Genomic DNA, 24,008 nt, shown 5'->3' with positions numbered 1-24,008 from the left:
AGCATAAAATAAATGATCGGCAAGTGAATCGATGTACAGGAGCTATAATGAACAGCCCACAACCAAACTTCTCATTTGCCTATAGCCTTCCAGGCTCAAATGAGTAATTAAGCAAGTAACTCTTCTCCACCACACCAGGGTGCAGAACTCTCCTCATCCTCCTGTTCCCCGACTCTTTGTAGGGTGCAGCCAGAATGGAGACCTCAGGCCAGAATTCTCAAAACTCTCAGTGTTTAGGGATTTTTAAATCATTGCTTTGCTGCTTTGCCTAAGTGTTTTTAAATTATGCTTGAGAGATAATTCCTGATTGGTCACAGCCTTTATGATGCTGTGAATTAACTAACATCTGAAATAGAGGTGAAAAAGGAAAATGTTACTTATCCCTTTGCCTTCGCAAGTTTGCTCCCTACGAGACAATTTTCAGTACTTAGTTTCAGCAGTGTACAAGGCTGAGGACCTTCAAGACTGAGACACCTCGCAAGATGAGAAATTACTGGGTTGTTTTTTTATGGGACAGGACTGCACCTTTGGGTTGTGAAAATGCAGTGCTGCTTCCTGCTATAGAATAGTGATTACCGTTTCTATTTAAGGCTAATTCCTACATTTGCTTCCAGTCTATGCCAGCAGATTCTCTTCGAATGAATCCCCATTCTGCCCAGCACCAGGCCTGATGATCTACATGCTCCTACTGTTTTCCTATACTTCATGCAGATACTCCAGTAAGTCTGATCCAAATCATACTGGTACAATACACTCTTCACCAGATAACTGGAGAGCCCAAATACTTTCATGTTATTTAATTATGGGTGGGGAAGCTACCTGCATATTATCAACCCTTCATCACATGGGAAGTTTAATGTATGAGATAATAACTTCATCTTTAAAATAATGTTTCTATTGATGCTTCATACCATATGTGCATATGTACAGGAACAACAAGTCCAGGGGAAAAATTATTAAACATACAAGTATCTAGCAAAAACCGGAAAAAAGTCTTCAAAGTACAGACTGTATTATGCATGGATTGATTTTGATTTCTGGAATTCCTGTGAGTGTTTCTAGGAACAAAACCACCATTCATTCATACTGCAGTACTGCTCGAAAAACATCCATGCTTCCACGCAGACACCCACTGCAGAACAGGACATTTATTTCAGAGTACTTGTAGACTTGTTTTATGTAGTGTGAATCTTAAACAGTAAGAAGAATGGTAAGACGAGAAATGTAAGCAAGGTAGTATTTATCTCACCCACCTTTGGAAAACAGCTCTTAAAAAATAAGTTTTATATGGTGTAAATTACTGCACAAACCTTAACATAGTAGAATCACATCCAGGCAATCTCTGGACCTAATTCCCTCTTTCTCACTTAATCTGAACTACATGACAAGTAAATCCACTACAGCACAATGAATTACATCAGAAAATGGTAGAAGATGAGAATCAAGTTGTGTGAATCACCTGGGAATATTTTGCCTTTCCACAGCTTATCAAGGAGCTGTACAACCTGAAATACAGCGTCCAGTGCTCTTAAGTATGGTAAACCCTTTTATACTCCTGAGGCAATAAAAGGAATCGTACAACACAAACAAGAAGCAATTTAGGGCCTTATCAAGATTATGACCCAAAATTAACCTATTAAAAAGCGTTGTGTGAAAAACACTGTCATCAATAACATTTTATAAAAGGTCTGGCAGATGGAAAAGTTCAGAAACACTTTGATCAGCAACGTGCCTGTCTCACGGTTTTATCTTCCAAGATATCAACCTACATTCGAGAGGGGTTATGTTCGTTCAAATACACACAGTTTAATAATCAACTCGTTGCTCTGCCTCTTCCAAAATGAAAAGGAGTATAAATAGATCAAATTCTTCAACCCAGAACAGTCACACAGCAAAAACTGGTGGTATGAAAAGCCTCTACAACCTGAACAACCAAAGAGTATCAGGAGCAGAAAATATGAAAATCATTCTAGCCTTTCTATTCATTACTTCACTTGCTCTTTCAGCTACAGCTGAGAAGGATTATTCCTCCCTTGATTCTGCTCCATCTCTCGAGACGAAATCAAGATTTGCCATGTTAGATGATGTACGAATCTTAGCCAATGGACTCCTCCAGCTTGGACACGGTCTTAAAGACTTTGTCCATAAGACAAAGGGGCAGATGAATGACATCTTTCAAAAACTTTACATTTTTGATAGGTCCTTTTACGAGCTCTCACTGCAAACTAGTGAAATCAAAGAAGAAGAAGAACAGCTCAGACAAACTACAGCCAGACTGCAAATCAACAATGAAGAGATAAAGAATCTCTCACAAGAGATGAATTCCAAGATTGAAGACCTCATACAAAATAAAATCCAGCTGCAAGAAAAAGTATGGGGACTGGAAGACAAAGTCACTAAACTGGCCATTGTCCAGCCTTCAGTGCAGGAGACAAAAGACATTTCTTCACTCAAAGTAAGTAGACTTGTGAAAGCTCCTGACACACAAAGCCAAAGTAAACTGTAATGCTATTATTGGTAGTTATGCAATAGAAGCTCATGTTTTCCCTTCCTCTTCACTGTAGTACTATGTACTTTGAGAAATAAATCACTTGAAAGAATGAGCATCTTAACCTAACAGATTGTTTATTTTGAAGTAACATTCCCCAGTGAAACAAGTAAGAAAATGGTGAAATTATAAGGGTCTGTGTCTTTTTCACTATTTTTTTGCAAATCAGTTTTAAGAAATTGTATAATAATAATGATTGTAAAAAAAAAATCAGGAAAACAGTGCAATTACCAAGCCCATAGGTTTGTATGTCATCATCTCATTACAAATCAGTGCACTAGGAACTGCCTGCTCAGTATAAAAAGAGGAACTGTAAACCTTTAAAGAGGCACATCTATAGCACCTATTATGACCTCCAGGTCAAAAGAAACTGCAAGTGTTAATAGACTTAACATCAATATATGCAAGTATTTAGGTGGGTATAAGGTTTGCTATGGAAAAGGAAGTATTATTTTGCACAAGTATAAAAAGGCTAAGCAACTTGTGTGAGAAAATATTGGATGTCTGTGTCAAAGCAGAAAGATGAATGCAGATCTCTCAAATCCCAAGCTAGTACCCCACATGCTGGGAATTGTTCCCTTTTTTGATCGGTGGCACACATCTAGTTTGAATCAAGGGCCAACTCCACAGAACATAATTGTTGTGGATGTGAAAATGGAAGGAAAATAGCGACAACAAAAAAGGTTTGTCTACAAAGCTGCCAGTAGTTTGTCTCAAAAAAAATAGGTGTTCACAGGCAAAGAAATTCATCCCTTTGGAGGCAAAGCAGGTGACCCTTTGGAAAAGGAAAGGCAGTGTTAAATGGTTTGTGCCTCTCAAAACTGGCCCCATGACAAAGCAGTGCCGCTGTGAAGGTCTGCTGCTGCTTCTAACCACGACCCTCCTCCCTCCCTTCCTGTCCTCAGGCTTTCGTGGAGCAGCAGGACAACCACATCAAGCAGCTTCTCAGAATCGTAGAGGACCAGCACGCGCAACTCGACAGACAGCACAATCAAATAATGGAGCTGGAGGACAAGGTACAGGAACCACCTCTATTCCTCTTTTCAGAATTTGTCATTTCTCATAACACTGAAGGAGCCACTGGTCCAACCACTCACACGGGCCAGCCATCCCTCTTATTCACAGTCTGGGGGTGTAGAGGAGGACATAAACAATTCTGACTGCAAACAGGTACTTTTTTGGGTGAGAGACTGCTGTGCTGCCAGGCAGGGGGCCATGGCCAGGGCACACAATGACCAAGAACACAGCTTTGAAATACTGTCTATCAACACCAGGCTGCTGTATTTTCTGACTGCTAATTTTCCTTTTTTTTTTTTTTTTTTTTTCCTCTCTTATTATCTATCATATTTGTGTTCTTCCACTGGTCTTCTAAGAATCATTACTTTCTACCTCTTTCTTCTTTTCCAATATTCACTCCAATAGGGAACCATGTTCTGCAGTTCAACATGTGTCACTGTAATACTGGGTATAACTGACACCCTCATATTTAATTTATTCCTAAGAGGAGGCTATAAAAGGAAAATGCATTTCAGCCTAAGGAACTGTGGGTTCTGTGCTCTTTAGATATTGGTATTATTTGTCTAAGTGATGTCACCTGAGGAAATAAGTTAAATCTGTTTGCCCATTAAGGTGCACCTCATGAGAACAGGTCATTTACTCGCCTCATGAATCCTACCTTGTTTGAGCAGTGGCAGAGCTGACATTCATGCAACTGAAAGCCGCCAGTGCGGTTCTGAAGTTATTTTTATGTTGTAAATTGGGTATTCTAAAGGATTACAGTCACAAGAAAAATTATTCTCTGCATGACATTGTTCGGCTTGATACATGAATCTCATCATTTCAGAGCCTTGGGAAATTAACAGTCTGTAATTATGGTTCTTTCAGCTAAACCACATAGAGCTCCAGGAACTGGCAGAGGACTCCTTCACGGGGGAGCAAACAGAACCAGAGGCCAGCCCCTTCCCTGTGCGCAACGCCACAGCTGTGACCTACACATCTGACGGTGAGACCTTACCCCTTAGACGTGACTACACAATACACCGCATTCGTGGTATTCTCTGTCAAAGTTCTGCATTGGTTTTTAATAGTCAAAGACTCAAAGCAAAAGACTCTGATGCTAAATACAGTGCTGTGGGAAGGAGCTCATTTCCTGCTTTGGAAAAAAATGTCATCAGCTATTTAGCCCTACACATATGTGTGCTTGTCTCTGGGGTGACATACAGGAACAACATCCGCCAGAGCAGTAATCCTGTCCTCAGTCTTCACCCTCCATTCACCTCTTGGAACCGTGCACTGTCACCACCCTTTTACTGACACTTCTGGCCTTGCCGATGCCTGTCTTGGAGAGTATTGAACAGAGACCTAATTTACTTCACGTTGAAAATTGTAAGATTTAGAAGAGCTCTCTTTAAAGTTGAAAAGCATTTTCAAACTGCAGAAATGGAAAATGTATTTCTTGGGAACTCTGTAAGGGGTAGCAAAGCCATTTGCCGGAGTCTAGTCTCAGGCTTTATCAACTTTCCAAAATTATCTATGTTGAAACCTTGCCTAACTTAAAAAATATAGGCAGTCCAACTTACATACATTTTGGTAGCTGTACTACCGAGCCCAGAACAGTTTGTCCATTTCATTAGTTACTGTAAAATAAAATTACAAAAAAGATTGTTCTAGTTTTTGTTTTGGCTCTATCTCACATAGAAATTCAAGTTACAAAGCTGGATTAAAACTTCCCACATCCAAAAAAGGATTTGTAATTGTCTTTTTTTTTTTTTTCCTAGGTGCTGCTCCTGACTGCACTGCTCTCTATAACAGTGGCATGCATTCCAGTGGTGTTTACACTATTAAACCCAATGGCTCAGAAGCTTTTGATGTCTACTGTGAAATGAAATTTGGTAAGACAGCTGTGCTAGCAACAGTCTCATTTTCACATAAGTAGTTTCTTATAAGCCAAAAAACTGCGTCTCATCCCAAAGTACACAAAAACTTAGCACAGTTTATGTATCCTCTTGACTTCTCTTACTGGCCTGTCTGTGCTCTGAACCGATGTTCCCCATATCCAGAAATCTCCTTAACGCTGCTTCCATTCCTTACTTACCACTTGTTTATACCAAGGAGAGGACTTTCAATCATGTGACATAAATATAATAAAAAACCCAAGCCCCTTTATCTATAGATAATGAAAACAGCAATTATAAATGCCATTATATTGCAACCATTAATAGCTTTCCCAAATAAAAGCAAACATACCTTAGTAAAATTTTGTTTCACTAACAAGGGTTATTGTTTGAGACTTCGATAGACCAAACTGCCGCAAAGAGGTGAGTCCTGGAGACAGGATTTCTGTATCGTGTTTGGGTGAGTCAGTAGCTATGTATGATACAGGTCCAGAATTGGCATGGCCCAGAATGCACAGCACCTGCTCAAGCTCTATTTTTGTAAGAAACCCATTTGTCTGTTTCTTTGACCACTACCCAGAGATCACACACCTGCCCAGTCTCCCCGCATGGTCCCTTTGCCATGGCTACCCGGGGAGCCTGGGAAGGCGCTGACACAAACAGGGCAGGGCCATGTCATTTGTTTGGATGTGTAAACAGAATGGCATGGGGTTGCCCTGTGCAGAAAGTTCCTTTGCTTACACTTGTTGAAACTGGTAAAACGAGGGTGTCATGACCTGGTCAGGACAAAGACCCCACTGCTGGCCTAGCATGGACATGGCCTCCAACACTTCATACCTTCCATGGAATTGCATTCCCAGCAGTCAAGCACTATCAGTAGTGGGAGTCTGGCAATCTGATCAAATGGCTGGAACATTTCATAGCTCTTTTTTATCATTTTCTCTATGTTTGTGTTTCTCAGCCCTTACTAAGACATGAAAGCCAGTTAAGGCAGCTTAACAAATAAGTCCAGTGAGCTGAGTCACCACAAGTGTGGCAGACGACACTCGAACAGCCCCGTGTTCTCTTCAGCTGTGCTCACTTGAATTTCTTTCACGAAGATTCAGGCTAACTCATTCTACCTCAAAACTGGAGCACCCAAGAGCACACTCATGGACAGTTAGTAAGACCAAGAGGAGTCAAGCATCTGCTCTCTGTACAGCTGTGAGACTTTACAGCTCTGCACACATGCACTCAGATCTGTTACAAAATGAAGAGTAAATGGGATTCTTATGGAGCCACCTTCAGTGCAAACCCACTTTCTTCCTCACTGTGGTAGAGAGCTCACTTGCCTAAGGGCAGCCACAGCAGTCCACAGGTCACAAGCTGGTGATCTCAGTTACTCTCTATCCTCTCTCTAGTGCTTTAAACACTTAAGCCAGGCTTTGTGACTTATTCCCCCTTCTCATTCACAGGCAGCTCCTGGACTGTAATCCAGAACAGAGTGGATGGATCACTAGATTTCAACCAAACCTGGGATGCCTATACAAATGGTTTTGGTGACCTCAATGGTAAAAATGCCCTTTTTTGTGTATTTTTCTTCGTATCAGTTTATTTGAGAAGCTGAATCTTCTTACTCAAAGGTGTTCACATGAGAGCAGACAAAACCTGCAATCAAATCTGAACAGCTTACCTAATTAGTAGAACACCAGAAAGCACTTACCAGAAAACGTAACAGTAAAATTGTCCAACACACCTTCAAATGTGTGTTTAGAAGCCTCTGCTAAATCAAGGCCATAATGCCTTAAATATCATTTTAATTAATGAGATTTTACTATTTATAAAAACATCTCCCCAAGCCTCCAAAATATACATAAATGCAAAACCTCACCAAGTTGCTGTCACTACTTTCTCTTAAAATTTCTGCAATCTTGTTTCCCTTAAAACCCCACACTAATTTTTTCCAGCCTCAAGAGAGCCTGACACTGTGTGTGCTCCCCTGCACAAACCCCGCCAGCTTCTCTGTGCAGTGGCCAATCCCCCCCACAGCCAGACAGGGTGAGGAAACACCCATATTCCCCCACTGATCATCAACTCCCAAGAATCTGTAGCACCAAGTGCTGCCCAACAGCCTCCCCATCCAGAATATTTCCCCTATTTTTCTCATACAATGAGATGGCTCTACTTTTGTCTAGAAAATAATCTGACTTTCTAGGCACAGCACAGATCAAAACCTCACCAATGTGGGCAGCAATACTGACTCACTTCCACCTCTTCTACCATAAAGAGCTATATCTCAATTTTTCCCACATTTTGGGACAGTAGCTCACAACTGAGGTAGACTTTCACCTGTAGAGTTTGTCTAATCGTGTTGAATGCTACAGTTGCTCCATGATTAGTCTCCAATTCCCATATACTAAACCAACACGAAGCCACATCTTTTCAATGTCAAAAAGATTTTGCAGAGGATCGCATCATTCAGCTATGTCTTACTCAGTTCTGTGATGCATATTCTAAGGTGATAAAACATAACAGGCTACTATACTACTCCTTCCCTGTAAATTGTGGGAGTATTTTACTCAACCATCTTGTATTCTATTGCTTTAAATGCCACCTGCATGTATGGCACTCACATTCAGCGACGCTATTCCTACATGTGGCAATTGCCCATTGTGCACTAATACCTGTGGCACTGATAATAAGCTACTTAATATAATTTATGAAACTAATTAAACTAATTCTCGAGAATTCTAGCAAAAGAAAACTGCTCAAGTTAAATTCACTTTGTACACAAGGGTACCAAAACCTCAGTTTAGTTCTGCAGCTCCTTCCTTTAAAAATACAACAACTGCAATTAGGTTTTATGTATGTCATTTGCTTCATTTGTCACAGTTCCAATTATGCATGTTTTAAATGACTTGAGCTCCCTCTCAGAGTTTCACAAGAGGTGGGAAAGTTAAGTGAGAAGCTCCAGTTCATTTATATCTCTTGCTTTTATTGATCACCAGTGTGCAATTAAGAAGAGGTAAACAAAAAGAATGTAGCAAGAGACCTCTGAAAAGATCAACAGTCCCCAAGACTCATATTATTGATTTAATTAAAGCACTGAATAAATCCTTTTAAATACTATATTTTCACACAGACTACCCACAGGTTATCTGTAAAAGCAAATTCAATAGCAGTGTGAGCGATATGGGGGTTTGGGGAAAGTTTATCACATAACTCTTTCCCCACTAACTCTCTGCCTGGTGAGTTCTGTCCCCTAACCCTCACCTCTGACTCTTGATTTTGACGTTGCCAGATTGTTTGAACACATATTTTCAAATACTGATATTTTAAAGGTGGGTGGGCTATGTGACGTAGAGGTTAGAGATCTGAAAAACACACTAAGTGTGGTCACACCTAGTTCCATACTAACAGCATTTATTTATTACAACTTTGCAGAGGAATTCTGGCTAGGCCTGAACAAGACCTATTCCATTACTAAACAAGGGGACTACATCTTACGGATTGAGCTGCAGGACTGGAAATATAATAAACGTTACATCGAGTATGCATTCAGCCTGGGAGGCCCCGAAACAGATTACACTCTCCAGCTTTCCCGGATCTCCGGGAGCATCCCCAACGCGCTGCCAGAGCTGACAGAACTGCGGTTCTCAACTGCAGGCCACCACGTGGACATAATAAATGACTTCAACTGTCCAGAAAACTACCTAGGTATCAGTATGCTGGGTATACTAACATGGGAGTTTCTTTGCTACATGAAGGATGGATGTATGCTTTAGTGGGTAGTTACTGGTATTAGCCTGGCTACAGAAAAAAAAAGAGGGTAACAGCATCTTTCTGCTCACAGGAAAGGGCAGAAGATGTTTTTCCCTGGCAGGGTCCTACAACAACAAGGCATCATCTTTCTATTTTATAGACAGGTAAAACTAAAGCATAGTGAGGCTGTGCAAACGACCAACATCAGAAACAGAACCAGCAGCACAGGCTGAAATAAAACCCCAGGATGAGATTCTGAGCTATGAAGTAAAGGGCAGTTCCTCCTCTGATGCCCTGTCTGGTGTGGCAGCCCTGGGTCAGATTGTTTAATTCCTCCTTGCAAAAAAAAAGGGAAGACAAACTGACTCTTAACTCCATTTTGACTACAAGCTGCAAGTTAAGAATGATGGTGAGTTTCCATTCAAAGGCAGATTTTAGCTGTTTGTCAAGTATACATGCTATAATCACTCCCAAAGGAGCAAGAGAGATACAAGGCTGAACCCATTAATAATAATTTGATTAAAGGATTCCTAATTCTTTGATTTTCTGGAGCTTTTATGTTTTGCCAGTTTATAGCAAAAAGCAAACAATTGAAAAAGCAATTAATGATTAAACCACAGGATACAGAATTGCCCTCCAGACACCTGCTTCATGCAACAAGCATTTTGTAATTCATTCTAGGCTTGAAAATCGTTCATGTCTGAAACAATGCCCAGAGTGTTACTCAGCTCTGGTGACCATAAAGCAGGTGGCAAATGACCTCTAAAGTGCTCACTTTAATTTTGAGCACAGAGTCACTCCCAGTCCTTTGAAAGCAGAACTGGGCTTACAATTTAAGCTCGTGGTTAAGGACAGCAGCCAGTAAAAAAGAGAATTTGATTACTAAAGGCTCTTCAGGCTCCTGTAGATGCAGAGATTTAACTATTTGTACCTGAGAAAAATATCCACAAATCGGGGAGGCCATTGTAGAGGGTCATGGGAAACATGAAAGTGTGAGGTCAACTTCCTAAGTGTCCCAATTCAGGGACAGCATTTGTGTGGGCAGTTTTCTATCCACCACTACTTTTATGTGAAGCAGACAACAACAAGGAACACAACGTCTCTGTATTGGCCCTCAACTTGCAAGTCTAAGGGGTCACATGTTTAAGCAGCATTTCATGTGGGTATACTGGGTAACTGTCACTTTTGCTGGAACTGGTCTAAAGATTTATGTTGCAAACAGGAGCTGTCTGCTCAGAAACTGAGCGCAGTATGTTAGGGTACAACTGACAGTAACTGACATTACAATATTTTTCCTCAGGAGGCTGGTGGCACAGTGAATGTGAGGAAACCAATCTTAACGGGAAATACGTCGCACCAAGGTCGAGAGGAAGACTAGACAGAAGGAAAGGCTTATACTGGAAGCCTAAGAAAGGCAGATACTACTTGCTCAAGTCAACCAAAATAATGATACATCCAACAGATTTAAAAAGTTTTGACTGAATGCTCAACCTGACGTGTTTTAATTCAGAACATATACACTGAACATTACTACATCACAGAAGTTCATGTTATGTTTACTAACAGATGCATGTCTATATCCATATGGTGTATTCTCCAGGACATAAACCTGCAGCATTTGCAACGCTCTGACAGTGTGTTTGGTGAGTATCCTCATCTCCTCTAGCCCCAGTGTCAATGTGCTGTAACTTTCACGGAGCTTTTAGCTCCCCAGGATGAAACTCTAACACCTAGGGGTCAACTGCCTGCTCATGTATTGCAGGACATTGCTTGGGGGAATGGGTTTTCAGGCTGTTGCAATCATTTCTGGGTTGTGTAGAACACAAAAAGCGTTTCAGTAAAGGAAGGGCTGGCAAAACACTACAGAAGACATTTAGGTAATAATCCTCAGGGAAAAAAAGAAATTTTGTTTCATAAAGTAACTAATTTGATGCTTGGTTCATGTTACTGTTGTGGAATGTTTCTGTGAGCAAATGAAAGATGGGTAATCCCCCATTTTAGGGTTCTGTGTATTTCCAGACAAATTTTCAGTGGTGTAGCTCAGGCCAGTCTTTGCTGAAGCACTGTACTCACACAGCTATAGACATGTACAGACACACACACACACACACGCGCACACACACACCCCCACACCAAGTAAGCCAGAGCACAGGCCTAATCTCCTACATACCACACTTTGAAGAATAACTTAAGAACTCTGCTCTCTCACTGGAAGTTAAGAGCTAAGCTTCAAAGCTTACTGAAATGAGTAAGAGATCTTTTCTTTTCATTTGAAATGGAATCAAAGACATCCCTTTGCAGCCTTTTAGTACACCTAAGAAATTAAATTAAAGTCCAAGTGAGCAACACAACACAACACCTTTCAAATTGGAGCAACTCCAATGGAGCCAATGGTACCAACCAACAAACACTGTAGGCACAACCTGCAGGACAGTGTTGGTCCTGCTCCAGAGAACGCATTCACACTTGTTTAACTTCAGCTGCAGAACACTGTCAGGCAGAAGGACTATTGACATGCCAGTGGATGGCTGGCCATGAAAGTGTTGACTGACAAAGACGCCACTTCTGCAGTTACATTGAGTCATATTGACTTGTATATCTTATCTAACCCTTGTACAGTATGGATTTTTTATCTCAACATTTGCAAACATACAGAAAACGGTTTTAAACTGTAATTTGTCAGAGTGAAATGACTGTGAACAGAATGTGCTAATTACAGAAAAATTGCAAAAATACTTTTACTTCTTATGGACTTATTACAAAGAAGACATCACATAGTGCTGCTTATTTGTACTCATGTATTGTAATGTTTAATTACCTGTGCAATCTCTAAAAATAAATAAATAAAACTTTTGAAAAGACATGAGATATGGAACTCGACTAAACATTTTCTTGTAAACTTCAGTTTATAAAAATCTGGTTTGTATTTATCTAACTTTTATAACAAGTAGTAATGGACTTGGTGAGTAAATTGGTGAAATTACTCAGCTCAAGAAGACAATCCCACTCAGATGTACGATGTCTTCAAAGATACTGTGAAAAAGCTCTAAACAAATAATGGTACATAATGAAAAGAAATCTGCTCCCTGTCTGGGTTTAGTTATATAAAGCTTATTGTTTTCCAAGATACCTTAGAAAAAATTCTTATCTTCCAGATCTTGGGATTTTTTTTTAAGCATTATAAACAAAGAGATTGCTTTGAAATCAAAATGGAAATATGAACAAAGGGCCTATGCATTTTCTTCTTTTTTATCTCCCACTTTAAAAAGTCACAGAAAGTGTCAGAAAGTAATAAAGTAAGAGAATGACTTTAGCAGACAAAGAAAAAAACCAAAATAAAACCGAAAAGAATTCAACTAAATTTCACTGTGAATTCACAGCCAAGTTTTATGCAAATATGTTTGTCCCTTCACAACTGTGTATTTTCTGCTGTGTCAGTCCAGAGTCTTTTTGTGCCTGTGGCACAGCAGATCTATTGATACAGCAAGTTTTGCAATGAAGTAGATAAGGTAGGAATTTCTAGACTTGCCAGTGTCAGGCCCTGAAATGTGAAATGTATTTCAAAATTCTAACCTGTATGTGGTATTTGGAACGTAGACATCCCTGGCAGGAAACTCCAGGATTTCTCTTGTAGGTCTAACTCTGCTGTCTGGGTAAAGTTTGACTTGTAGCAACTCTGGAGTTAGACAATAATGGGGATTCTCTGGAGCTGGAGATATGTCTATCTTTAATTGAGCTGTAAGAAAAAAATGATTCTATTACAATAAACAGAAGATTTAAATTAAAAAGCATATTCATGCTTTGTTTCTTCGGCTTAATATTCTATATATTAATTTCATAAACAAACAGATGCTAAATTACAGCCAATGTGGATTTGTTAAAAACAAGTAACAGTGAATCAAACTGATATCTAGAGCAACGGGGTGTCAGATACTAAGAATCAACAGAAAAGTCGTATCTTAACAAGTCCCAAATGCTGTTCTTTTAGGCAAGTTGGGGAAATACAGTCTACATAATGCTACTGTGAGGCCCAACTATTGTTAAAAACAATACTCAAAGTCTCATGAGGAATCTTGCCTACCAAACTGGGAGGATACATCAGGAGTTGTTGGTTAGGAAGTCAGCTGACAGTACTGAGAGCACACACTGGTGGATGGCACTGAGGCTGGAATGATTGTACAAATTTGGAAGAGAGTGTGACAAATGGAATCGAATGACTACGGTAAAATGTAAGAAAGAGCAAAGGATTTGCATTAAGAAGGAGAAACCAAACATACAAACATGAAAAAAAAAAAAATTGGCATGGATCAACTCTGTAGAAAAGGGCTGGCTGACAGCAGCGACAATAAGCCAATGTCCAGAAGAAAGCTACAACTGTTCTAAGAAATATTAGTGCAGTGTCATGTACAAGACATTGAAGACAAATCAGTCTGCTTTGCTCAGCATGAGGTCTTAGGAGGAGCAGCATAACCAGTTTTGAGCGCTGTGCTTGAAGAAAAGCATGGACAGATGAAGGAAACTAGCAGACAGTAACAGGCAATTTTAAAATCACAACCTTTGAGGAAGGGTTGAAAAAAAACCTCAGATTGGTTAGGCTACAAAATAGAGGCAAGGAAGAGTGAACTAATAACAGTATTCAAGTACTTGAAAGGTTGTGATAACTGCCCTGAGGGCATGACAGACTGTAATCAGATTAATTTGCAGCAAGATAATTTTGCAAAGTTTACTTAGTACCTAACCTCATTACAAGGACAGCTGAGTGCTGGGAGAGATGATTTAAGGAAGGATGGTAGGATTGATGTCACTGGAGATTTTTAACAACAGGTTAAGTAAATATTGTCAGGAATAGCACAGGTCAGGGACCAGTGATGTTTCACTGCTGTTGTGCCAGCATTTTTATTTCCCTTTCTCAAACAGAGGTGGAGCCTGTTCCTATTAACCAAGTGGGAGCCAGGAGAGAGATCTCCTCTCAGCTAGAGAGTGGTATTTTACTCAGGAAAACAGAGGCTCCTCAGCCCCTGCTGGGTTTAGGGCTTTGGGGTTTGCATCCTCTCCTCGCAGAGACTTCTCTCAGTGTGACGGGAGCTTTATGTGCATGAGTACCAGTGAGAAACTTGCCAAAATGCCATCTTTAGTGTTCATGGCATTGCTGCCGATGAATTCTTAGGGTTTCTTCATCTGCTCCCTTATAAGAACTGGGTGGCAAAGGGGAAGGACTAACCAAATGCCTGAATACCTGTGAGCCAAAATGATCTCGTCCCATACCTGTGATAGGTCTCAATCTCCGTAACACTGACGATGGCCGTCTCATGTCAGCAAGGAACTTGTACAAATCTTCATCGCTCAGGCGATCACCCTCCTGTTGAGTGTTGGGAAGAAAATTGTTATCCACCTTCAGGATTGCAAGAGAATGAATAAACATCTAACACTATAGTCTCTTTCCTCTGATATCAAAATGTACCTTCCCAGAGGAAGGTGTTAATGTTAACATACTAAATTACAGTTCATTTCTCCATCCTTTCTCCTTCCTTTTTTCCTTATTAATCATCATGACAGCTGCAGGAACTTCTCATTGAAAACCTTTTCTCTCCCCATCAATATTATCTTTTTCAAAACTGAAAATGGCTGTTAGAAGATTCCCCCAAAATATCCAATTTTTAACAAGTATAATAGTTTGAAAAAGTATCCATCATTCAGGTAGTGATCCTTATGCTCTCTCCTCCGCCTTTTCCTTGGTATGAGTCTCAAAGAGACTTCACGAGAAGTGTTAAGAAATAGTGAAAGGAGTCTGTTGTCAGCCTTCCTTGTGCCACATTCTAGCAGTTCAGAATTTTGTTAATTTTGGAAACGTTATAGAAAATGTGACTCTGCCACTCTATAACTATCCAAAAGCAGAAGATATCTGGCAATAAAGGTAATAAATCACAGTATGAAAAAAGAAGCAAATGGAAGGGAGAAAAATTCTGGGTAGTATTCAATTAATTGTACTCAATGAGAGAAAAGGAAGGGAAAATAAAAAAAAAAAAGATAGGAAGAATCAGAAAATTAAGATCTTAAATCAATGTTAGGCAATTTTTAAAGTACAAATTAAGAAAACAACTGTCTCAAAGTTGTCAAGTGGAGACAACCTTGACAAATTAAATAAATATATGCTTCTGTAAATCATTACTAACTTAATGACCAGGTTTGAACAGGTGTATATTACAAAGAGGGCTGCAGAACATGGTCAGTGGAATGGCCGCATTAGCAATGCTGTAATACCTTTTTTTTTTTTTCTTCTTTTCTATATTTTGGGTGAATACATTGCAGAACTGGATCTTATTAACACCCCAAATAAAAGGAACCTCCTGTGCAGCTTTGTGTCACTGAGACTCCAGAGATACCATTCACAGAGACCAGTTTCAGTCAGAGTGAGTTTCAGGAAAGCACAGAGCACCAGAGGCATGAGTCACCTGCCACTTACATGGTTTGCACCAGGATAACTTGATGCCCTTGATGACATTTCTCCTTATTTACACTGCTTTATTTAAGAGCAGACTTTGGATGGCTACCCACAGTAAGAGTGGCACATAACCAAAACAAATAGAAAAAAAAAAAAAAAAGGGTTTTAACCAGCTTTCAATATATAGAATCTAAGTCTTTGTATTCCAAATTGAGAAATCAGTCCAAAAAAAAATATCTGGTTGTACACTATTAAATCCCTTTTTATACACAAAGGTGACATTGAAATAACAATTTTCCTTAACCAGATGTGGCATTAAGCAAACCTTAGCAAAAATTAATGAACTGAAACCATTTTCTAAGCTTAACTAAAAATTTTACTCTGTTTAATCATGTCTTCTACTGCTTCTCAGGAAAACTCCAAGCTCTGGCTAAGAAGAGCTGCCACTCAGCAAAGCAGCATTGGAAGTAAAACGCTTTGTTTCCTCAAGCATCTCTGGATGTGTTCAGGGAACTGATGCCAACCTCAAATCCCATGGATGAACCTGGTTCTGATGTGTCAACGGAATTGTCTGTCACCCAGTGAAACCAAAGGAGTCAACTGACCATTGTGATAATGGCTATGCAACTCCTACACTAGGACAAATGTCTGGAATACTTTTTGACACGTGCTACCCAACAAAGTTATCCGCAGTTTTTGTGAACTTGCTTCTATGAGTTTTCCAAAAAACATTTACCAAAAGGCCAGGCAGTGATTTTTCCAATCTGGAGCAAAATAAACTGGTGTGCTTCTGGGGATACCCAGTTTTGTTAGCTTGAATGGTTAAGTCACTATGCCATAACCATGTTTTAACATTCAAGTCAAAACCAGCTAATAATTTCAAATTCCATAACGTAATTATTCACAGTAAACCTATTGAAAGAATCCACCAATTGACTGTGGACCCACCGCTTGCAGAATTAAGCACGTGACGTTTATAATAAACCCAGTGCTGTTCAAAGATACCCTGCGATCAGGGAACAGACATTACATGCATTGAAAGCATCACAAATTAATCACTCGGGTCTAAACTGACTTCAGGTGATCAAATCGCTCCATCCAAGGAGTAACTCCTTTATTAGATAGCTTCATACAATACCTGTTTAAAGAAGTTTGTCACTGTCAGAGTAGCTGGTCTAAAACTGGTCAAATTGCAAGCCTCATCCCCACTTGTGGTTCTCTCTAATGAACGCCTCCCAACAATACTGGAATTCCGCCTCTCCGACCACGACCCTTTACGTTCTTCAAAAAATAAAAATAAAAGGAGGAAGAATTAAAAGAAAGAAGAAAAACTGTCCCAGAGCCTACTTTGTTCCAACCAGGATTTTCTACACAAGAAGATAGGTGCTGCATTTGGAAATTATGCAATAAGCATGATAGAAGAGGTGGTTATGCTAAGACAATCACACTCCTGAGGCATCAGGAGGCTATGAAGCACAGCTGACTACTTCTGCTCCTCTCACAGCAACCTCACCCCAGTGCCTTACTGCTATTATAAAAGTCTTTATCGTGTGGAGATTTATGTATTTCTCTTGCTCTGAAAGATGATGAAGTTGGCAGTTTTGGGGATGCTGAAGAGCAGTTTCAGATGAGCTATGTGGTTCACAAAGATTAATCCACTCCTTTGGAAAATGTTCATCAGCCTGTAACGCTCTCTCAGTCTTAGAAGCCGGGTTTTAAATAATATAACAGATGGTTTGCTTGTAAAATCCTTGAAAGATAAATTCATTTGTTATCATGGACTTTTCTGTTTTATTTCAACCATGACCCAAGACTATCAGAAGGCCTAGGGCAGGGGGAGGAAAGCGATAAAAGGAACACTGGCAGCTACAGGGTATGAATCAAGACTTCAGTAAACTATGGATTTATTCACATTCCCTCATGCGGATGCTGGATACTGTACCTCCTGTGCCAACTTCTACTTCTGTGGAATCTCTTTCCAAACTTCCAGCGCTGCTCACAATGTTCATTAAGTGAATGGCTGTCCAGGCAAAAGGCATTCGATACTTGCCTAGTCTTTGGCAAAACTGTTCTGCCTGGCATTTCAGCTTTTCCAATTTTTCCTTATTCTGTGAAGAAAATATTCAATCCAAGAGATTAAAAGGAAAGGAATAGGAACAAAGGTTCGTTTAGCAAGATCAGTAAGCCACAATGGTATCTTTTCTAACTTGCAGTGATTTTGTGCTTCAATAGCACCTTCTAGAGGAGGATCATTAAGTGCTACGCAAACGAACTTCTGCTTCACAAAACCACCATCAGGCCAACAGCACCAAACACAGGACAGCCTGAGAGAGCAGGCACCTTCATGCTCTTCAACCTCCCCAGGGAGCTCATCTGCCCTTTCAGGAAAAGCTGAATCTTACTGTATGAAGTCTGACATGGCCTTTCTTAATGTGATTTTATGCAGTGGGTGCTCAGATCATCTGGAGTTGCATGGGGAACTCAAAACATGCCTCAAATGAGCAGTATCATATTAATTTTGTTGAGGGGGAAAAAAGGAATAAGAGAGGACTTTCCCATAATTCAGCATATTAAAGAGCAATTTTTTGCTTTAGAAAGTTTGTTACCTACAGGCCTTTAAGAAGTCCCCAGACAGGGGGCTGGATAACAAGAGAGCTCTTTTGCTCACATTCTTCTAGTTCAGGACATGCTTATGCACCTTGCTGGGAAGGAGATCTTGAAAAACCACCTTTTCACCTACATACCCAAGGGTCCTGAAAATCCAATTCCAAAATTTCACTTAGGCACATGCCAACTTATTGATCACAGGAAATGTAGTTTTTTATTTTTGTTGTGTATATACCTGAGGTGAAAAATACCCATTTTTCATATTGTGGTGCAGTGATATAAAGACAGAGACAAAATGTGAACTTCTTCAGCTAAAAATATAATGGAACTTTAGGAAGGTAAAACTTTGTCAGCGTTTGATTGAAAACAAGAAAAGAACATCCTAGCTCCTTTGAAAAAACAAAAAAAATTGAAAACCTCTGATCACTAGAAGGGCTCTCATCTCTCTTTTGCCCTTCATCCAATCCTCACTACTACCTCTTGATCTTCACTTGGCTCAATGCAATTGTACAAGAAATTAAGAACTATTTCTGAGGCTCAGAAGCACTGCTTCACATTCTGTGTACCCAAGGTTTTCTTTCCATGCTCACTTGCATTACAAACTAGAGTTTAAAATAACATACAGAGCTCAAGTTAGAGACTTCTCCATCTGACTGCTAGTAAAATCAGAGATTTGCTATGCTATAACCCCTGTCATAATGGAGAAAGAACTTGAGAAAAACAAATAGTAGACACTGGGTGAAAAGCCTGAGGAAAGGCCATAGTCCAGGTGCCACTGAATTCTGCAAGTGCTACCAGCATTCCTGTTTGCCCCTGAACCTCCCAAACCTGACACTTCCACCCAAACTCCAAGGCAATACAACAAGCAACCAGCTGCCAACAGCAGAGAGTAAGATGGCATTCTTCCCCGTGGGGAAACCTCTGCTTTTAGTTCTGCAAGGAGACAGGCTGCATTTAAACATGTGAAGGAAAGACAAAGAATCAGTGAAATTGGGGCAGGTCCATGGCATCCACTACACTTTTAGATGCCTAGGACTTTAATGCACAAAACAATGCTCAAACCATTACAGGCAGGAATTAAAGGAACACTGTTAATGAGAAAAAACAAACACTAAAGTATAAAAATTTAAAATTACCCTTCCTACATGTAAAAAGGACAGCTTCATCCTGCTGTTGAGGGTGGCTCTTCTTTACAATATTAGGAAAAAGAAAAATCAGCAGAAAATAACAGAAAAAAAGAACCAAAAATGCACTGCAATTCAAAACTAGGCCTGATGGAGAACATCTATATTTCATCCACTTTATAACCCTTCTAGAGGAAGGTAGAGGTACTGTGATGGGGTTAAGCTGCAGAAGCAATGGAAAAGTTAAAATTTTACTGCAAATTCACATCAAAGGCTGCCTTCACTTGACCCAGCTACAAGCACACAGATGATCCTTTGGGAGAGGGAATCACAGATGACTGAGCTTGATGGTAACCACACATCTCCCCTGTCAGCTACAAAAACTGATGACCTTTAACTACTCTACCCCAATAAGGCATCAAGATTCAGGGGTCTTTGACTCTTTTTTGGCCTTTAGAATTTGACTAGATTCTTAATTAAAAATGGAACGTTTTAAGTACAGGAACATTATCGATGGCTGTTAAATTGTAGGTAAAAGAAAATAATGCATGTTTAATTTGTTAATAACAGAATGCCTTAAAGTGTTTGTGGCCAAACATAATCAAAACATCAGAAAAATTCTTACCTTTGCTGCATCAGATTCTTTAAAAATCATGTAAGGCTCTGCACACTCCCCAATATCTCCCTGCTGTAATACTTTTTCCAGCTGAGAAAGGAAAATGAACCATTATAAGGACACGTATCCAGCAAGGATTGTTAAATTAAACACTGGGAAGCAAAAACATTCTTTCAAAAGAGTTAAAGCTTGATTTCCCTTTGTGAGTCAGGGAACAAGCACTGCACTCAGGTTGTTAGAACCATTAAGTTCCCAGATCTCCAGCTATAACTGAATCACAAGTGTAAAATATAGGTTCAAAGGGAACATATACCACTTCACTCTGGTTTGAGCTGTTCTAGAGCCACTTTCAGCTCGTTTTTAAGGTCTCAAAGACAGCTTACACTGTCTTTCTTCAGCATCATTCTTTTCAGAATTCTGTTCTTATTTCTGGTCTCCATATTAAGGACCCATTGCAGCAGCACAAAAAGGTGACTCGGGTGTGCTCACTTAAACCAAGCGCTATTTTAAATGTGTGTTTTCAAATCAAATAATCTAATAATTAAAGTTAGCCAAAGAGTAGATGCTTGCTTCTGAAGTCTCCGAGTACCACAAAACTGCTTAACACCCAGTTTCAGACAGAAATATCTTCCCTATCACATGCATGAAGACTTGTTTCTTTCAGAAGCATCCTGGCCCTCCCTCCCACGCCTGCTACTCTGCACATGCTGTTATAAGATTAGAATAGCTTTAAACTTCTCCCATGCTTATAAAGTGCCATTCATACTTGTCTATTTGTAGAACTCCACGAGGCTACCACAATATAAAGAATAAAACTACTTTTCATCAAATCTTGCATTCCCTGCTGAGTTTATGCTAGCAATACCAGCTGTCTGAAAAGTGGTTTCCCAGTGAATAGACCCATGTGAAAATTCATGGGGTAAGGCATGTAATGCACCCATCTTACTTATCCCTGACTATATCCTTTCCATCATCAAATGCAAACATCACCTAAGCCACCAGCTGCTCTTGGATCACTGGTTTCACCAGCACTAACAAGTCACAAGACCTTTCAGACAGATCCCCATCTCATAAATATGGGGTTCTCTCTTCCTCATATGTTGTAAAAATCAGAAGAGTGACTGTGTGCACAGACAGAACGTGATTTGCAGAAGGAATTTAAAGAATCATACCAAAAACTGGAGATCTGAATATGCTCCAACACTACTGAAAGCCTTATTCTCACCTGGGACTGTTCTGTCATGCCACAAAGCCTTAATTCATTTTCAAAAGCTTACTCCTCATGTAATAAGGGGTTCATGAAGAACTTGCACACACCTCAGTCAACAGGGTTCTCAAAACACAGCGCTCAGCTAGCAGGCAATGTAACCACTGCCTGTGAACTGAAAACATGTATTGAACTTCTCTTTTTACAACAGGATGATTTTGATGCAGAGGCCAGACAAAAAAACTGATTCAAATGCCAATCTGAACTAGTAACATTTGTGCACTCATTGAATCAAATGAAAGAAGAGAAAATAACTTTTATCTTTGTATATTTTATTCCAGGAGTGACCAATGTGGCATTTTATTTCAGTTACAGATCTCACTCTCTTAGCAATTTCAATTGTTAAAGACATTTGAAAATCTGTCTTAAGGGCATATATCATTTTTGAAATCGAGATTTAGATCAATATATATTTTTAAATCACTCACTTATCTATCACCTTAAGGAGTCAGCACATTGTTTTATATGAAAACCAAGGTCAAGCCCCAGAAAGCTGCTCTATATCAAGCAAACCTTTGTGCTCTTTTCAGTTTCTCCAGTAATACAACAATGCGTATCTCCACTGAACTGTTTCTGTTACAACGGAACTTAACGTACTAACTGAGAAAAGCTAAAACAAAACAGAATTCTGTGGTGCCGGTGCTTACGTTTTTGAGACTCTAATTCTGCTCTCCAAATGTAAATAAGAAGTCAACTAGTCAGCCAGACTTGCATTCGATTTTAAATAGAAAACAAGAGAAAGCAATAATTCACATTTCTATGGCATTTCTTACCTTTATTACCAGAAAGACATCTTGAGAGGGATAAGTGATAGAAAAGATAGCAGATCTGGCCAGCGTGGATATAGCAGCAGGGGGGACATGTGGACGAAGCATTCCCTTCATTTGTTCAGAGTTTAAATCAAAGTAGAAATTTTCTGAAATCTAAGCAAGAGATTGGGTAGCTTCAAACATCGGTTATAATTCTTATTATTAGTAAAGTCTTCATAAACACAACAATTTCAAAACACAAGTAATAAACTACCAACTATGCCTCCTTTTAAACCAATGTCTAAAAAGAAAAAAAAAAAGCCTTTTCATTAAGAAATCAAGGCAGGACAGTGGGAAAGGAGAAAGGGGATGGAGCAAACAGTACACACTACCTATAAAATTTCCCCCAGCTCATGTAGTTCCATCACAGGAATAAGTATTACAATTGCTGTCCGAATTGAAAGTATCAAAGTATCAAAACAGAACATTATCTTTAAGATCATCCACAGAAAAAGAAAAAAAACTACACATCTTCCAAGACAGACAGTGAGCTTTCTATGCTGAAACACCAAATCCTCAACTGTATCAAGGCTTCAAAGCCAAAATGAATGCGAGCTGGTTATCAACACCAGAGGTCACTAAAGAACTTACTACGTTAGAGAGAAAAAAAATGGAGTAATGAGATGATAAAATTGGCTTATGAAGTGTGATTTAAATATTAAACAAAGTTCACATAATATTCCACATACTCTCATCTACATAACTTAAAACTCGATGCATTAAATTCAAGTCTTAAAGAGATAAATGTCAAAATGCATATTTTTAACATTTTTCTCTCTACTACTGCTAATATCTTGAATTAGGAAAACTAAGAGACTCTTCAAATATTAAATACAGAACATAAATAGGGGAATAAATGTATTTTGCATTTCCTATAACTTACATCTTGAACAGACTCCTCAGTTTTGTTTTGATTTTAGCAATTTTAGCATGTATGACTTTCTTCTGCATTATTAAAATGTTACTTGGACACATACCATGCTGAATCACGAAAAAGACATTAAGAAAGTCATAAAAACTTAATCTAAATAAAAGGTTTCAGTTACTTAAGTTCTCTCTGGGGAAGAGACTTTTGAAAGCCAAGATTGGACAATATATATATTCTGATTTCAGGCACTCACATATTAGATAATATTTTTAGAAAAGTGGTTATCCTTCAACTGTTTAACTAAGCAGAGAAAGAACACGCAAGATAGTTCACAAAATGCTTTCATCATTCTTCCAACCAATATGTCACTGTCTACATAAAGGCTTGTTTCCAGAATTAACTCCTCCCTTTTTTTTTTAAGTACAGGTTTGTAATGCTTCGGTGGAAATGTCATCACTCAAGTAATAAAAACCTACCTTTTTCTTTTCTTTAACATCATACAAAGCCAAACTTGCAAAAATGGGCTCAATTTCTATTTCAAATCTTGAAAGAAAGAAACATAAAATCAGTTGACTTGCATTTTGTAAGAAAGAATAACCTACCCCACTCTCCAAATCCTTCCTGCGTAAGGTGACTGCTGACCACTGTTAAGCCGAGGTGTCAGGAACAGCTAAGCCAACCTTTCTCCTGCTGAAAAAAAAAGGTCTCGCTGCCCCGTTTTCCCCCCACTCCTACCCTGCTTCCTCTGCATTGCCTCTGCTCTCTTCCACCAGGACGCACACTGGTGGTCCCCGCACCTTCTAAACGCCGTGTCAACACACTGACCCAACAGAAAGGTTGGGTACAGCGTCACAGGACATAAAATATAATTCTACAAATGCTTTTATCTTCTTCAAGCGTCGTTCAAACGCTAAGCAAAACAATCTAATAGCTTTCTTAAAGGGAAAGGAATTATGAATTGGAATAGCTGGACCACTTAGCTCCTCTGATTACCCTGAGACGCTGTCCTATATGTGCTAATTTACTATGCTGACCTGTTGGTATGGCTAAATGGCCAACCACACCTCTCAGCATTACTGAGAGAAAGCTCCT

General features: G+C 39.4%; 2 protein-coding genes across 2 annotated transcripts in view; one reads left to right on the top strand and one right to left on the bottom strand.

The window, feature by feature from the left end:
- The window catches only part of DOCK7 (dedicator of cytokinesis 7), a 96,721-nt gene that overhangs the window by 52,019 nt on the left and 20,694 nt on the right, over positions 1-24,008 (bottom strand). The window contains exons 8-14 of the mRNA XM_026853858.1: positions 23,393-23,459; positions 22,013-22,162; positions 19,982-20,062; positions 17,568-17,733; positions 16,764-16,906; positions 14,449-14,542; positions 12,757-12,919 (exon numbers count right to left, since the gene is read on the bottom strand). Coding sequence (XP_026709659.1) covers positions 12,757-12,919; positions 14,449-14,542; positions 16,764-16,906; positions 17,568-17,733; positions 19,982-20,062; positions 22,013-22,162; positions 23,393-23,459 — 864 coding nt within the window. The remainder of the gene's footprint in view (positions 1-12,756; positions 12,920-14,448; positions 14,543-16,763; positions 16,907-17,567; positions 17,734-19,981; positions 20,063-22,012; positions 22,163-23,392; positions 23,460-24,008) is intronic.
- On the top strand, positions 1,915-10,736 carry ANGPTL3 (angiopoietin like 3). The gene is made up of 7 exons (XM_026854470.1): positions 1,915-2,455; positions 3,454-3,564; positions 4,433-4,550; positions 5,326-5,439; positions 6,897-6,992; positions 8,866-9,138; positions 10,484-10,736. The coding sequence occupies exons 1-7, from the start codon at positions 1,958-1,960 to the stop codon at positions 10,663-10,665; spliced, it is 1,392 nt and encodes a 463-aa protein (XP_026710271.1). The 5' UTR covers positions 1,915-1,957; the 3' UTR covers positions 10,666-10,736.

The sequence above is a fragment of the Athene cunicularia genome (genome assembly GCF_003259725.1).
Source record: "Athene cunicularia isolate RWA chromosome 8 unlocalized genomic scaffold, athCun1 chr8_part1, whole genome shotgun sequence".
NCBI classification, from domain to species: Eukaryota; Metazoa; Chordata; class Aves; order Strigiformes; family Strigidae; genus Athene; species Athene cunicularia.
This window is presented reverse-complemented; position numbering and strand designations above follow the sequence as displayed.

Bases quoted from the DNA above. Each gene is read 5' to 3' on its own strand.
- ANGPTL3 (XM_026854470.1), top strand. From the start codon at position 1,958: ATGAAAATCATTCTAGCCTTTCTATTCATTACTTCACTTGCTCTTTCA. The intron at 4,551-5,325 runs GTGAGACCTTAC...TTTTTTTCCTAG, and splicing joins TGTGACCTACACATCTGACG to GTGCTGCTCCTGACTGCACT. The intron at 9,139-10,483 runs GTATCAGTATGC...ATTTTTCCTCAG, and splicing joins CTGTCCAGAAAACTACCTAG to GAGGCTGGTGGCACAGTGAA.